This window comes from Pocillopora verrucosa, chromosome 14, assembly GCF_036669915.1.
Source record: "Pocillopora verrucosa isolate sample1 chromosome 14, ASM3666991v2, whole genome shotgun sequence".
Taxonomy (NCBI): domain Eukaryota; kingdom Metazoa; phylum Cnidaria; class Anthozoa; order Scleractinia; family Pocilloporidae; genus Pocillopora; species Pocillopora verrucosa.
Window position 1 is genome coordinate 3,532,393 of NC_089325.1, and position 15,113 is coordinate 3,547,505.

General features: G+C 40.1%; 2 protein-coding genes across 2 annotated transcripts; one reads left to right on the forward strand and one right to left on the reverse strand.

Annotated features, from left to right (window-relative positions):
• Positions 1-130: 130 nt before the first annotated feature.
• LOC131769357 (ATP-binding cassette sub-family C member 4) lies at positions 131-9,344 on the reverse strand. Its single transcript, XM_059085081.2, has 8 exons — positions 9,168-9,344; positions 8,249-8,341; positions 6,966-7,614; positions 5,930-6,309; positions 3,796-5,171; positions 2,827-3,397; positions 2,252-2,388; positions 131-1,883 (listed from the first exon to the last, which is right to left on the reverse strand). The coding sequence occupies exons 3-8, from the start codon at positions 7,509-7,511 to the stop codon at positions 967-969; spliced, it is 3,927 nt and encodes a 1,308-aa protein (XP_058941064.2). The 5' UTR covers positions 7,512-7,614; positions 8,249-8,341; positions 9,168-9,344; the 3' UTR covers positions 131-966.
• A 532-nt stretch (positions 9,345-9,876) lies between these two features.
• LOC131769351 (protein FAM114A2) lies at positions 9,877-14,604 on the forward strand. Its single transcript, XM_059085075.2, has 5 exons — positions 9,877-10,642; positions 11,059-11,333; positions 12,147-12,349; positions 12,947-13,102; positions 13,704-14,604. Exons 1-5 carry the CDS (start codon positions 9,960-9,962, stop codon positions 14,349-14,351), a joined length of 1,965 nt encoding a protein of 654 aa, XP_058941058.2. The 5' UTR covers positions 9,877-9,959; the 3' UTR covers positions 14,352-14,604.
• The last annotated feature ends 509 nt before the right edge of the window (positions 14,605-15,113 follow it).

The following is a 15,113-nucleotide window of genomic DNA, read 5'->3' on the forward strand; positions in this document are numbered from 1 at the left end:
AATCTAATAACCCTTTAACACCCAAGATTTGATTGTTAATTCTCCCCTCTGGCTCCTACACATTTCCTTGTAAATTATTTAAGAGAATCTGGAGTTAGATCAAAATAACAACTTCTAGTTAACATGTTAGAGTATTCTCGTAACCTTATTGCTGAATAATGTATAGATATTACAGGGAGAAGTTACATGTTAATCACATCTGCGAGTTAAAGGGTTCATAGCGAGCACCGCAACGGGAGGACAGCGGAAATAACAACATGTACACAAAACGTAATGCACGATTGCAGTGCATGTGGCAGATAACAATACAACATTGCGAGTACATGCAACAGAGCCATAACTCATTGCGCATTGCGACTAATGAAATGGAGGGCCGTAAGGGAAACCAATAATACGGACGGTTAACGAGGAAAATCACTTGTGACAACAGTTTATTCAGTTCTTAGCTTGATCATAATCTAATTATCATATAACGAAATTACGAAACTCTGCTTTCCAGTTCATATTAACCTATTTTATCATGGCAACCAAAACTGACATTTTGATGCATTGGCGTAGATCGAATGAACTTCAATATTTAGATTAATCTGTCATTGGCGAAAAAAACAAGGTACTTTTGACGTTATAATTTTTTAACCAGTGGCATTTTAGCCAAAATCAACCTTCAAAGATCATGGTTATTATAGTGTCACAAAAATAATAAAAAATATTTTTTAGATCAGGAGAAAAGTACCCTTATGTACTACGACTGACTACACGAGTAATCTTAATTGTCAAAAACAGAATTTGTTCTTATTTAAGTAATTAGGCTATCAAAGAAGATTGAAATCTTCGCACTCACTATAGTTTCCCTTAGCTATCTTATAACTATATATACTCCCTATTGTAGAATGAGATAAAACTCACTAGATCTCGCACCAAGGTCCAACTTGTGTGGGTAAACGCAGGAGGTCTGCGCACAAGAGATTACGATGGGCATTGATTTCCATACAAATGCGCGAAGTAACCTGCATCCTTCTTCAATAACACTTCCGGTTTGTCCAGCTCCACGATTTTTCCGCGGTCAAGCACCATCACACGATTGTAATCAATAATCGTGCTCAGACGATGAGGAATGGTAATGACAGTGCTGTCAAGGAGGCAGTTTCGGATAATTTCTTGAATGAGGCGATCCGTTCTGTAATCCACAGTGGACGACACCTCGTCTATTACGATGACTTTGTTTTTCTGAAGAAGCGCACGTGCAAAGGAGATGAGTTGGCGCTCACTTGGACCCAGGGTAGCTCCACAATCCGCGAGGTCCTGTTGCAACTGTTTGGGAAGGCTCTCGACCCAGGACTTCAAATGACATTTCTCAAGAACTTCCCAGATCTCCCTCTCGGTATGGCTAAGGAATGGATCCACGTTCATGCGTAGTGTGCCCATGAAGAGGATTGGCTCCTTGGTAATAATTGAAATGCCACGCCTACTCCTTTGAAGGTCAAGGTTGTTAATAGTGACATCGTCAATCATTATCTTACCTGCACAGTCCGGGACCAATCGAAACAGTGCATTTATGATAGACGACTTTCCAGCTCCTGGACGTCCTGTGATGCCAAACCTCTCCCCAGGGTACACATCAAAGGAGATTTCTTTTAATACCCTGGACCCTTCTCTACTGTAGCTCAAGGAGATGTTTTCGAAGGAAACTGCGCCGTCTTTTGGCCATGGCACTGGAGGCTGGATCTCCATGGCGTATCCAGGTTCTGGTACAATCTCTGCGCAGGCCAAGTTGCGATAAACAGCACTCATATAATTTTCAACTTCAAAGGAACGTTTGACGCCATTTTGCGACACATCATTCAACAACTGAAGGGTGTAGATCAGTGACAGAATGGTGCTGGCTGAAACAGTTTAAAGATAGGATTAGACTTTTAGTAACAAAATCTCTTAAATGTTTATCAAGTCACCCTCACAAAGTACTCGTACTGTTTCCCGAGGTAACCAGTCGATACAATCGATTTCAGGCGATGCCAAATAGATATTACATATTATCTTTAAATAATCTGAGTCCAGGGGCCCGATTGTCAAATTTTAAAAGTCCAGGTAAATTGAAGGGCCCAAAGCTATATTTTGCAATCAAAATTTAAAGTACAGAGAAGCAGGTACCGGCTTCCTGACCAGTTCATTTTGTTTCTGTAGCTTTCAGTAAAACATTCTAAAAACAATTTACTGTATGAAAAAGGCGGCAGTTACTTTCATTCAAAAATACCTGCATCCAGCTTCACATAAAACGCTCCAGCAACCACTGAAACAATGAAGAGTACGCACACTGAGTCGAGGCGGAACCCGATCCAGCTCCAACATGAGGTAGTCATGCACCATCCTTGACTGTGTGAATCTTGGTAACTAACAGAAATCAAACCGCGAGTTTTATTATGATATGAATAATTATCACATAATAGAATTATTATTGTGTCATGGTCCTTGGAAAAAGAGAGAGACAAGGCTTTCATATGTTTAAATTCCGAACGTAAAAAGTTTCCCAAGACACACAGGAAAGAGTAGCATAACTCATTAGCTTTCCTTTGTCTTTGATCCCTTAAAAATACACCTTTAGAAGAATACCAATGCAGAGACATTCGACTGTCAGTATTAAAGTACTGTTTTTAAAGTAGTAATAGCCGGAATTATTCAAGTTAATTATATACAGACACCATTAGGTGTTTGTTGAAGATACTTAGTCATTTAGTGTCGGTGTAGTTGATGACGAGGCAGCGTTTAAGATAGCGTCAGATAATACTAAATCATGTTATGCAAAATGTAATTGAAAAAATTTACACGAACCCATAGAAATCCTCTGTGAAGGACTTCTGCATACTGTGAGTCCTGATCGTCACCAGTCCCATCAATGTCTCCGAGAAATGAGATACCACTGGCTTTCGAGAGCTGATCTCCAGTCTTCTAACTTGGCGCGCGGTTTTGAGAGAGTAAGCCCATAATAAGAGAAACAAAACGAACAGCGGTATTCCACCTAAAAGTACGCTCGGATTGAGAACCACTGGGAGGAGAAAGGCTGAGATGGCGAATAGGGTTATCTGAATGGCGCGCAGAAATACACTTGGTAAAAGTTCGTCCATGCACCCGATATCTTTTGAGAAGCGGTTCAAAATGCTAATGGCTGAATTCGTGTCAAAAAATAAGACTGGTGCACGAAGAATAGAAACAACCATATTCTGGTGAAGGCGTTCGGATGAACGTAAGGTGGTAGCGAAGAAAAACGAAGCACGCATGATTGACAGCATGAATACTCCGCCCACCATAGCGGCATAAATATACCAAGTGGTCTGATCGAGGTTCAACAGAGTAGCAGACTCACTCATGCGCAATAGCCACATGTCCGGGATGAGAATGGCTCCTGTAGAACGAAGAGAATTTTAACTATTCTCGAACTTTTTTTAGTCGCATTCATTAAATAGGTAAAGGTAAAGCTAAATGAAAGCAGCAGAGCGATGCCGATCTTGCTAAGCAAGCTGATATAAGTTTGTTGAAAAATTGGTTCGAATCAGTTTTCGTTATGCTAACAATCGTGCACCGCCATGGAAAAATCAGGAGTTCTTAGGATGCACGTGTTTCGCTCTTCATTAGTAAGAAAGTGTTTATTAACTATAGTGAAATATTACAGAATACCCCTAAAATTTCAGGAAGGTGCTTGTCATGGACGATCCTCACACTTACTCTACTGCTGTTCTAGAACCTTGTTCCTGAATTATCCCTGTATTTGCGGTAAGACTTTATTTCTCTTGTATTTCTTACCTTGAACGACAAAGGTAAACAGTGCAAATACAACGATGAATGGTAGACAGGCGCCGGTTCTGAGATAATTCCACAGAATTGTGCATGACACAGGCCCCATCATTTCTTCTTCTTCAAACAGGTTCGAACGTGTGCGATACTTTTCTTGAATTTCCTCTTCGATAGCAAATTCCACCGTCTTGTTACTCGGACACTTTCTCTCCCTCTCACGGGATTCTCCGGGCGAGTGGAGCTTCACGGACCGGTATCCCATCACCTGTGACGTAACTTCGTTTACAATTGTCCCAGCGCGCATGGTCAAAATTTGATCCGCTCGCTCAACGTATTGTAATTGGCGGCTCGCTAGAATTCGTATTCTTTTTGAAAGCAGCCCGCACACGCATTTACCAAAAACCTGCTCAGCGACTCTTGCATCGACAGGTGCAAAGGGGTCGTCCAACAGATAAATATCGGCGTCTGAATATGCTGCCCTTGCAATTCCCATGCGAGCTTTCTGATCTTCTGTCAAACTGAGGCCATTGTTCCCCACGAAAGTCAGGTCGCCATCCGAAAGCTTGTCAATGTCCTTCTGTAAGTTGCACGCGTTAACTATGGCCTGATACCTAAACGGATTGTACGGCTTACCAAACAAAATGTTTTCACGAAGGGTGTTGGAGAAAATCCAAGGTATCTGAGGCACATACGCAATCTTTCCCACGCAGGAGATGTATCCCTCAGTTGGAGGAAGTTCCCCAAGGATAGCTGCAAGGAGGGAGGATTTTCCGCACCCTGCAGGACCGTTGATTAAAGTCAGTTCCTTGCTAGCCGCCCTGAAAGTAATGTTCCTCAGCACGACAGACTTATTTCCGCCTCCCCAATGACAAGACACGTTTTCAAAGGTCACATGAATATCATTCGAAGGATTGTCGGGTGCATCGAGAGATCTTTGCTTGATCAGTACAGGCTCATACTGTGGGACGCTCTTTCCAGATCTTATGTCATTGGAGATCTTTGTCACGTCTTCCGCAGACAGGTACTTAGACATCTCGGCGTCAGTCAAATCTAAGAAGGAGCGGATTTTCGAGCGGGTTCTCTTCCTGCTGTACGTGTCTTCCGAGTAAACAGATTCCTCGAGCTCCAGAAATGTTTGAATTCTCCCTAAGGATCCCGTCACAGCACCGATGAAATTGACACCGGCGGCAAACTTGGATGAGGCAGACAGACGGATTGTCCTTATCAGTGCGAGGACCATGAAGATACTGTAAGTAGACAACTCCACTCCTGTGATGATGAGAACTGTTAGCGATATGAAACACGCCACAATGGAGCTTGTGTGAAGAAAAGTCTCAAACGTTGATAAGATGGCACTCTTTTGGCGGACATACTGTAGTTCCTTCCTGTTGAAGATCAAGATTTATTCAGTAGATGAATATTTTCGAGGGCGACTACATTTATCAGCAGCTGAAACTAACTAACTCAGAATGCTAATTGAGAATTAGTTGTGCCTGTCTGTTTAAACATGTTTAAGTAGCGAGGCAAAAGAATCCTTTATGCTGAGGTAGCCAAAATGTCACATTCCGAAAGTACCTAGACAGTTCCCACTGATGCAAATTTCGTATACTTGGTATCTGGAATAGTTTTTGCTAAATAGATTCCCTTGAAGGCAGGGAAACTCCACTGTACTATGGAGCACGATTATTATATAAAGCATAACTTTCGTAGACTTCCAAATCTCAATGGCTATCGTATGGTAAAAGAGTTATGTCTCAATAGAGAAAAGTGGTGCCCCTACCGTGGCTTATTGCGGTTTCTGTTATATAAAGCAACTATGAGAATTGCAACTCCCCCTGAATGGGACGCCAATCCATCTCGGGTTACTGTCCTGCCCTCCCCGCCACCAAGGTCTCCCCCCCCCAGCATTACTCTTGTTCCCCTGGTAGTTCACCAATATTCATTAAAATTCCTGGGTGAAGAGCGAAGGTTCTTCCTAAGAACACAAAACAATAACTCTGCTGATCTTAACTCCCAACGTCTAGAACCAAAGAAGACTCTTGCTGTAAGAGTTATCAGCTGTTTATAAATTTCTCTACATTTTTTCTGCATCTCTGTTCACTTACTCAAATGTTCTCATCGCGTCATACGGGATCTCTCATACCTTCGTATCTCTTCCACTTTCCTCTTGTAAGGCCATTCCCACGTGTTCATCTTGATTGCGCGGATTCCATTAACGATGTGTTTCATAACTCCCATTCTCCGCTCCGTCCAACGTGCAATGCGCAGGCGTAATTTCATACATACGTCCCACATACCGATGTAATAGGCCAGAAGGAAGATTAAGAAAATGATACCGGATACCGCTTGGAAACCAACAAGGCGCCAGATCAGGGCCGTCACGGTGACAAGTTCTACGAGCCCCTGCAGAGTGTATCCCACTTTCTGAAAGATTTGATCCAGGCGCTGAGCATCATGGGTAATCAAAGCGATAATGTGACCAGGTTGGACACGCGTGAGATCTTTGAGCCGTAACTTGAAAATCTTGAAAAAATAAATATTGAAAGAAGAATGCAAGAAAAGTTGAGATATTCATTTCTCATATAAGTTGTTATTTCATCCTTTTTGCCACGATTCAGAGCGCTGGAATTAAAGCTCGAAGAAACAGTCAAATTGAGTTATTCATGGAAGACACGTAATTCAAACGTTACTCTGTGTATAAATATTTTTAACACATCCAAAAATATAATTTCAGTAATTCCACTTGTAAACGATACGAAAAAATTAAAAGACCACTTTTTTCATCATATATGCATATCTTATGCATATCTCGTCCGCGATATTGACTGAACCAGTGCTAAATTATCATTTTAGCATATTCATCAACAGACGCTGAGATGTATAGCAACATGCAATCCATCTGTTGATTAATGACTAGGCCTTTTCGCGAGTTTCAATTCTTTATAAAAATGCTTTTAATAATGTTGGACAAACACATTTCATCTTAACAGTCAAACTCGTTCCCAGGGATTTCTCTTTTTAGGAAAGGGAGAACCTGGTGGCTAGGTTCCACGACAGTAGAGACAGTTTAGGAATAGGTTGATCTGGCGGCAGGTTTCTGATTTACGACGGAATTCTCTTCGCGGTCTACACCTAATTTTCTTAAGTTAAATATCTTGCCCTTTTAAAATCGTTTGTACCTTCTTGTAAATGACACCAATGGCAGCTGCCCTCCAGCGCATGCCCATGTAGTCCACCTTGCTCTGATACTGATTCATGGCCAGTATGTGAAACAAAGCACTGCAACAGAGCCCACCAGCAAACAAACACAGCCAGCGGTCGTATTGCACATTCCCACCATGTAGCATTGAAGATAACAGAAGGCCAAGTAACAGAGGCTGTAGAATATTACAGGCCACGGCGATGAAAAGAGAGAGACCTGCTAAGGCGAAGTCGCTCCACGGTAAAACCTTCATCATTGCCCTGGAAAGTCGTGCCTTTCGTCCCTTGATGTGCGAGTTTCGTATTTCCTCGTGCCATGTTTGTTCCAGCTTTTCCGTTAGACCTTTGCATCTGTCCTCATCTAGAAGTGGGTAAAGGTCGCTGTGTTCTAAAACCCGTTTGTTGCCGATGTTCATTAAGTTGTTCATCCAGGAGAAGAAGAGACGAGACAAAATTCCCGCGCGTTCCTTAGGATTTTTCATAAACAGGGAATATTTCCACGATTTGTCATATGAAGACTGCATACTTAATGAGGTTTCTTCTGTGAGTAAATCAGGATTAGATTAAAGACGGGCCGGATACACTTCTACGTCGTGAGTCCGTAGGGAATGTCGCCTCAGAAACGACCTATGAGTAGAGGAAAGAAATGTTGCAGGGGAATATCATAGTTTAACTTTTACTCTTACCGTGAATTAACAAGGAAGAACTTCGTGCGCACCGACTTTAGGTATTAGAAAGGCCTAACAGACTTCTCTCAAGACAGTTGTCGTGGGTTTTTCTTAAATTGGTCGAAATCATGAAGCCAATTTCAATTAAGGATAAAAATAAACTGAGATAGAGGGGTTACAAAATTCAACACCAGGAAAATATTATGTGAAACCACCATCAATACTTGCGAACATACATATTCTGTCCGTTGCCATTTCTTTGTTTTAAGAGACTGAATTCTGTATGAGATTTCAACTAGTTTAACTTCTAAACATTTCAGAGGAATACTCACAGAAAAAGTGTGAAAATCAAGCGTACTAAAATGTTACGGTAATATGAAAACCGATGTCCGAATTTTGTTTGAATAGCTCGGTTGTTATCTCATTGCAGCTTTTACTGCGCTTGCATGATCACATGGTGCATAGTCTTCGTGACGTCTTAAGGGACTTGATCTTCCCGTTCAATCTCCCCATCCTTGTTTTAAAAAAGATACGAGAGAGGTGAGTGAAAATGTTATTCTAAATGAAAATATATAACAAAAAAATAAACTCACCTTTTTATTACCGTTTCTTCTCAATGTATACCACGCAATTTGAAGCGCACGTTTCCCCTCCAGATGCTCTTCAAAATGGCTGATCACAGAAAACTGTTCATGGCGAATAGTTTAGGTTATCAATCGTTTCTTACAGTAATTGCCGCCAAAGCGGCATACAACAGACGGTGCCGGTCAAGGTGTTGGATTTTCAAAAAGATCTGCGTACATATTTTCGCAGCTTTGATTTTGCGGGTTGATTCACAAAGAGATAACTGGGAATTTTGAAAAATTTAGCTTTGTTTACTTCCTGTCTTGGGTTCAAAGATCACCTTTTTTCAGTTTTAATCAAATTTACTGTTATACTCGTTTCGATGATTTGTGAAGAGCAAAAAATGAAATAGTTTGAAGGAACAGAAAAACTTAATTTTTTTTGCGGTCATTTACGTAAAAAAATAAGGCGGACTGCTCAAGTGATTGAATGCATTGCAAAACTTTCACGTTTTTACTCGAAAATGTTTAAAATAAATATAAAATAATTAGTGGGCAATAGTGATGTTGTAGTAATGTCAGTAGTTTTTTGATGTAGCAAAATTCATCGATGTCAAGAGGAAACTAAATTTCGCTCTTTTTTAAATTTTTTGTTATTTTTATCAACCCCACCAGCTGGCGTAAATAAGGCAGAAGTTGGGATAAAAAAGAATTGAAAAAAGAAACGAATTTTGCCAGATATTTTCGGAAGCTGTAATATATTTTGCCAATGTTTTTAACCATTTGTATAACAGTAAGAGCAGACTTGAATCACTCAATGTGAATCTCACCATATGGTCAATCAATTTGGACTTAAAATTATGAACGGGCAATTAACGAGTTTGATGGTAAAAAAAATATAAAATGCTGACATATAAAGAATTGTCGGAAAAATCATAAGTGAACTCACCTTTTTGTGCTGTAGAATAAAACTCACATCCTTTCACGATCTTGCAATTTGCATGAAACAAAAACCTCATTTTTAGACATCAAACATTAATTGACTTTGATTTATGACAGTCTTCGCGCTTTTAGCTGATAAATGAAACCGCAATGGAATGACCATCAAAGCGTACGCGACTGAGAACATGGCCAGCGGTGTCTCTGTGAAGTGATTTTAATTTTCCTCTCAGAAAGCAAATCAGATTTCATTGGATTTCTAAAATGAAACGGAGACCTTGTTTTATAGAGGAAGTATACCTTTTGATTAATCTATTCTCACTTAAACTACTTCTCTATCGCCTGGAGTCCATCGTAGCAACTGTAATTGCTTAAAAGCCTTTAAAACCCTTTAAATACTTATCGTAAAATAAGTTATTATCTTTTTGTAAATAGAATACGAAAGATGGAAAGTTTTAAGCTCGGTAAAGAAATAGAGAGAGAAAAAATTCTGACGAAAAACTTGCTTCGCTAAGTTATAATCTTTTTCATGTCATTTTGTCCTACATCTTTCCTTGAAATATTATGGGTTATCGCTCTTCCAGAATAATGACGAGTTTCAAACACGAGAACAGGTTTTACTGTCGTTCTCGAACACTCGGGAGCTGAGACCCGCGGGAGTTCCCGCGCGCTAGTATGGCAATCAATATTCGGACCCAGTCTTTACACTTTCGCTCCATCACTGAGTACTTTCTCTGAAGAACGCTGTAAACACTTAGAACGAATTTCGTGGTTTTATTTGAAGTGCGATAGAAGACATCGCATGGATAAAGAGATCAGAGACAAAAATGCAGAGGGAGGCAGCAGCGACGAAGAAGAAGCTTTCGAAAGCGCCGATGAAGGAGAAGATGGAACCAAACACGGTAAACATTCTACCCGTGCAGTCGCCACGTCAGCTGACATTAGATCTCCACATTCCACGTCGAAAGAATCAGTTGGCATGAATGATGCCTCAATAACTAGGCAGGCAACCTCAGACGGTGATATTAGTTCCGAAAAAGAAGAGCTGGAGATGCGAAATTCAAGTATGGATGAAAACGTAGTGCAGGAAAACATCGTAGAGGGATACCTTAGAAAAGAGGAATCCACTGTGATACAGGACGAGAATTCACCTTCCACCGAAAAGAGTGTAGATGAGAATTCGCAAGCTACTGAGTCAAGTGAGACAATCGAGAAAAACGCCAAAACTAGGGCATCAAAGTCCTCCGAGGATGAGGAAACTGCTGCTATAAGCGAGAAAGAAGACAATATCAAACTCGACTCAGAAGAGCTTACAGACCATAGCTTGACAATGGAACACAACGATCATCAGATTGCGGTGAACCAGGTTGATGTGTTAGCTAAGGAAAGAGTAGAAGCTGCAGGAAACTCTGAAAAAAGGCAGCAGCAGACGAAGGCTTCAGAATCAAATGCTGGTGATCAAGTTGAAGATATAAAGCGTGACAGGTAATTGTTTGGTAAGGGGGGGATGGGGGAGTATGGTTAGGGTAGGATGGGGAAGAAAAGAAAAGCTATTGGTCAAAGGAGCCTAAGTTCAGTGAAAGCCTGGCTATGTATCTTTGCTTGCTTATTGTTTCTCCACCTAACTGTTTCTAATGCTATGTACATTAATTGCGTATAAAGTTAGGAATACATGACTGATTTCATTTAAAAGGTAAGTCATGATCATCAGCTCTTCTATAAAATTAGGATGGTGAATTTGGCTATTCACAAACATTTTTTGTAGTCAGACTATGTATCAGGATTTTTTTGTTTCCAAAATGTGTTGGTTGAGAGCTGTGAAAGAAAACTGAAGAGAAAGTGATTTCAGGTTGCTTTTAGCAAATAGGATCTAAACTTGCATAAATATTTTTTGTGACTAGTTCATTGGAGAGGCCAGTACAAGAAGCATCCAAGGCCAGTACCTCTGGAGGTTGGGGGTGGGGAGGCTGGAGCTCAGTGCTCTCTCAAGCAACAGCTTCTGTCACATCAGGGTTGTCTTCTGTTATTGAAACAGTAGAAACAACACTTGGTGTTCCTGACCCAGAGGAGATGGCAAGGAAAGTGAGAGCAGAAGAAAAACAAGTAAAGGAGAAAGTGACAGAGGAACAAAATTCTGAACATTCAGAGGAAAGGAAAGGTGATAGCACCACTGAAGGTCAGTAAATTATGGTTTTTAATGTTTGATTTGCATGTTAGACCAAGATTATTCATTAGTTGTAGATGTGGTTTCTGCTTCTGTGTTAGGATAATTTCTGGGCTATCTTACTGAACTATTTTATTCTTACTGTCTCTGTTGTGGATATTGGAGCAGTTTCTTAAGAACCTCATACTGGTACTTTCTGGAGAAATTTTTTGTATGTGAAAACAGTCCCTCAGAAGAACAAGAGATGAAAATCTTGTACAATAAGCATCTTAGATTAGTTTCTGAGAAAATTATATTCATTTGTATCTCTAGAAGAGTTGTTGAACATTATAAAGGAAAAATCAGATTTTAAAAGGCATCCTTTTCAAGGGAAATTAGAAAACCAAAATTACATCTTGAGAAGGGAATTTAATAGGATATTGATAGATTTTCCAGAACATAATAAACATCAGAATTTTTTCCCTGAACACATCTACTGCTGTTTTTACTGTGTTAACCTTAACTCCCACAAGTGTTAAACCTGTAACTTCTCCCTACAATATCCATATGTTGTTCAGAACACAGGTGATGAGAATACCCAAACTTATCTGGTATTAGTTGTTGTATTAATCTAACACCACATTCTAGTAACTAATTTACATGAAAATGTGTAGCAGCAAGAGGGGAGAGTTAGCAATTCGATCTTGAAAGTTAAAGGGTTAGAGGTTGTCAATTTAGGCTAGTCACATGTTAAGTCATAATTTTGCATAAGCAAACACTTTCATAACACTGATGACTAGTAATGTTGCAATTATTTGTTTCATTTTTCCCTTTTACACCAAACAGCTACTAGTGATTCTTTCTTCTCTGGGTTTGGTGTATCAAACCTGACCAGTGTGGTGCAGAGCACTGGAATTGAGCTGGTATCAGGAGGGCTGGGTGCTTTGGAGTTTATTGGCAAAAAGACAATGACTGTTTTGTCTGAGGGTGATCCAGGACTGAGGCAAAAAAGAGAACAAATTGCAGGAAAAGGCCCAAGTCTCTCTCAGGCAAGTTCATAATGAACAATAAGAGTAGGAGCTTATCGTGTGAAAGTCGATGAGGACAAGTGCAAATCAATAATTATTCACAGAAATTGGTAGCAAATAATCTAATTGCATTAGTTTAGATATATTATAAACTTAATACAAGACAGGGTCATTATTCTATTTTGTGAACCACCACACAGTGTTAGGCTACAAACTTGACTTGCTTCATCTATCACATAATAGATAGCAAGTGGTGTAGCAAATCAGATGGCAGTATTTGTGATAGAATGCAATTAGATTAATACTGATATGCTATATTATGCTGATATGCTATTTTAAGGGTGGCAACCAAGAATTTGGAAGGGATTGGTAGGAGGAGTTCTTTAATATGGTTTCTGGACACAAGAGGAAAGTCAAATCTACTTTCAACCACCCCTGTCCTCTTAACTGTAGCAACCTCCTTCCAGAGACACATTCTCTGTAGTGACAACTAATAAGCATGTAAATGCACCTTGGACACAGTTTCTGTTTCCAGTATGAACCATCCTGCAACAATAAAGAAAACAGCAGCTTTTGGCAGTTGTCTTACTCAAGGAAATTGAAATTTTCTTCTGTTAGGTTTTAAGAGAGGCCAGAGAAGCATCTGAACAAAAAGCTACAGTTGAAGCTGAACAAACCACACCCATGGTAGACTTATGCGGCGAGTTTGACAAATTCCAAGGACTTGCTCACTTAGAAGCACTGGAGATGCTTTCACGTGACAGTGAGGCAAAGGTGAGCAACAGAAAGACTTAGTTATTGACATTAGGCTCTTAATTCACTAAACAGTCCCTGTTAGATCCTCCTTCCCCCTTGGTAAATTGTTTTGCACCTTGCAATGTGCAAGCTACAACTGCATCTGTTTTGCACCTTGCAATGTGCCAGCTACAACTGCATCTAATGCCTGCATCAGCAGTGTTCTCCTTTTCAGGCTGTAACCATTACAACTTACCACTTGTATTCCTTTTATTGCCGCCTAAAACTGCCTGAAATTCTTAAAAATTCAACGGGTAAATGGTTTTTTGAACGGTTTTAAAATTTCTTTTACTTGTCACGCTTAGATTAAGGGAGAACACTGCACCACATGCAGTTTCGATTTCCCTAAGCTACAGCATTGCTTGAAGCAATTTCCCCCCACCCTCCTCTAATACAATATCAAAGTTTGCGCCCCATAACAACATGATTGATTATAATTCCCTCCAATCATGGAAAACACCCAGAAAATGTCTGTCCGGTATGTTCAAGTTTATGAATTATAGATACAAGTATATTAGTTACAAATTGTTTGCAGTAATTGTTTAGCTCATTTAAGCGTGTGTCGACCTTTTGCCTCCAGCTTGAATCCTGCATCATTGATTTAACGGAAGACGAGCTTCACATGCTGAAGCCTTTGTTACGAGCCGTGGAGGAAGTTTTTCACATCGACGACGACAACGACGCTGATGTCGAAGGGGCTGAAGACTTTAAATCGGTCGTGTTGGACAATGTCAAGTCGCTAAACCTGCCGTTTACTGCGGACAAGATCATTTATTCACAGGAAAAGGCAAGAGAATGGATTGCTTCTTGTGTTAAAGAACAGGACGATTCTCCGGGGAGCAAAGACGGAGTTGAAATTTATAACACAGCCGTCTCAAGCTTGGCGGAGCTCACGGCTCGTACCGTGGAATCATTTCACAAGTTTACAGAACTGTTACTCCATCAAGCTGAGCAGGCTACGGAAACCTCGTCTCTTGTGCGTGCGCAATGCGTGCGTAAATTGACAGACGCAGTTTTAGAGGAGATTTCTATTTTGGCGACGCATTTCGCAGGTTGTTTGAACACCGCTGCCGACGACTCAGAAAACCCTGACTCAGTCAGCTCTTTGATAACAACATTGTATCTTGATTCTTCGACAAGTGCAGACTATTTGAGAAACTCTTTGAAACTGTTGCGGCCCGTTTTACAGCTTTCCTCCCTCAATGAGCAAAACCCTCCAAAAGGTTGAAGCGGACCCACAAGTATATTTGCAGAGAGTTCTTTTCTTGTCGTGTACTAGTTGATCATTCGCAATATGGGTAATTTGGTCACTTATACAAATAATTTAATCTTCAAATCGTTGCATATGTTCAGATTAAAGTTATTACATCATAAATTTAGGAAATTCTGTTTGTGTAATAAATCTTCTTGTACTGGTGCGCTGAAGATTGTCACTATTCGATTCTTAAATATCCAGAATAAAGTCACTAAATTTGGGCGCTAGCATGAACGATTAGACACCTTACTAACCCTTTACACTTTAACATCAGTATGCATATTCTCCATACTGATCTCTATACATTTCCTGATGTACTGGCAAGGAGAATTTGTTTAACAATCAAGAGGTTCTTTAGTTGAATATCATTTCTTTTATTCTCATGACCTTAATGTTTGATTCAAAGAGAAATTATAAATTCGATACCAGTCACTCTCAGGGATTAAAGGATTAAAGTAAATTTTGCATGTTTATAATCCTTCCGGAAACCCCTGCACAGGAGAGTGTTTAAAACGTGAAGTTCATTCCTTTGTGGGATTTAATTTATATAGACGTGAGCGCGAGATGCATTAGACACCCGGTTAAGAATTTCCGTTGATCTGTTATCTCCTCTAATGCTCCGTTCCTTATTATCTATTCTTGTGTGAGTGTCCTGGTCTGCGTGTATTTTAGCTTTACCGGCAAAGCGTGAACATTGTTGTAGGAGATGCCGCTGATCTCTTACAACAATTGTAA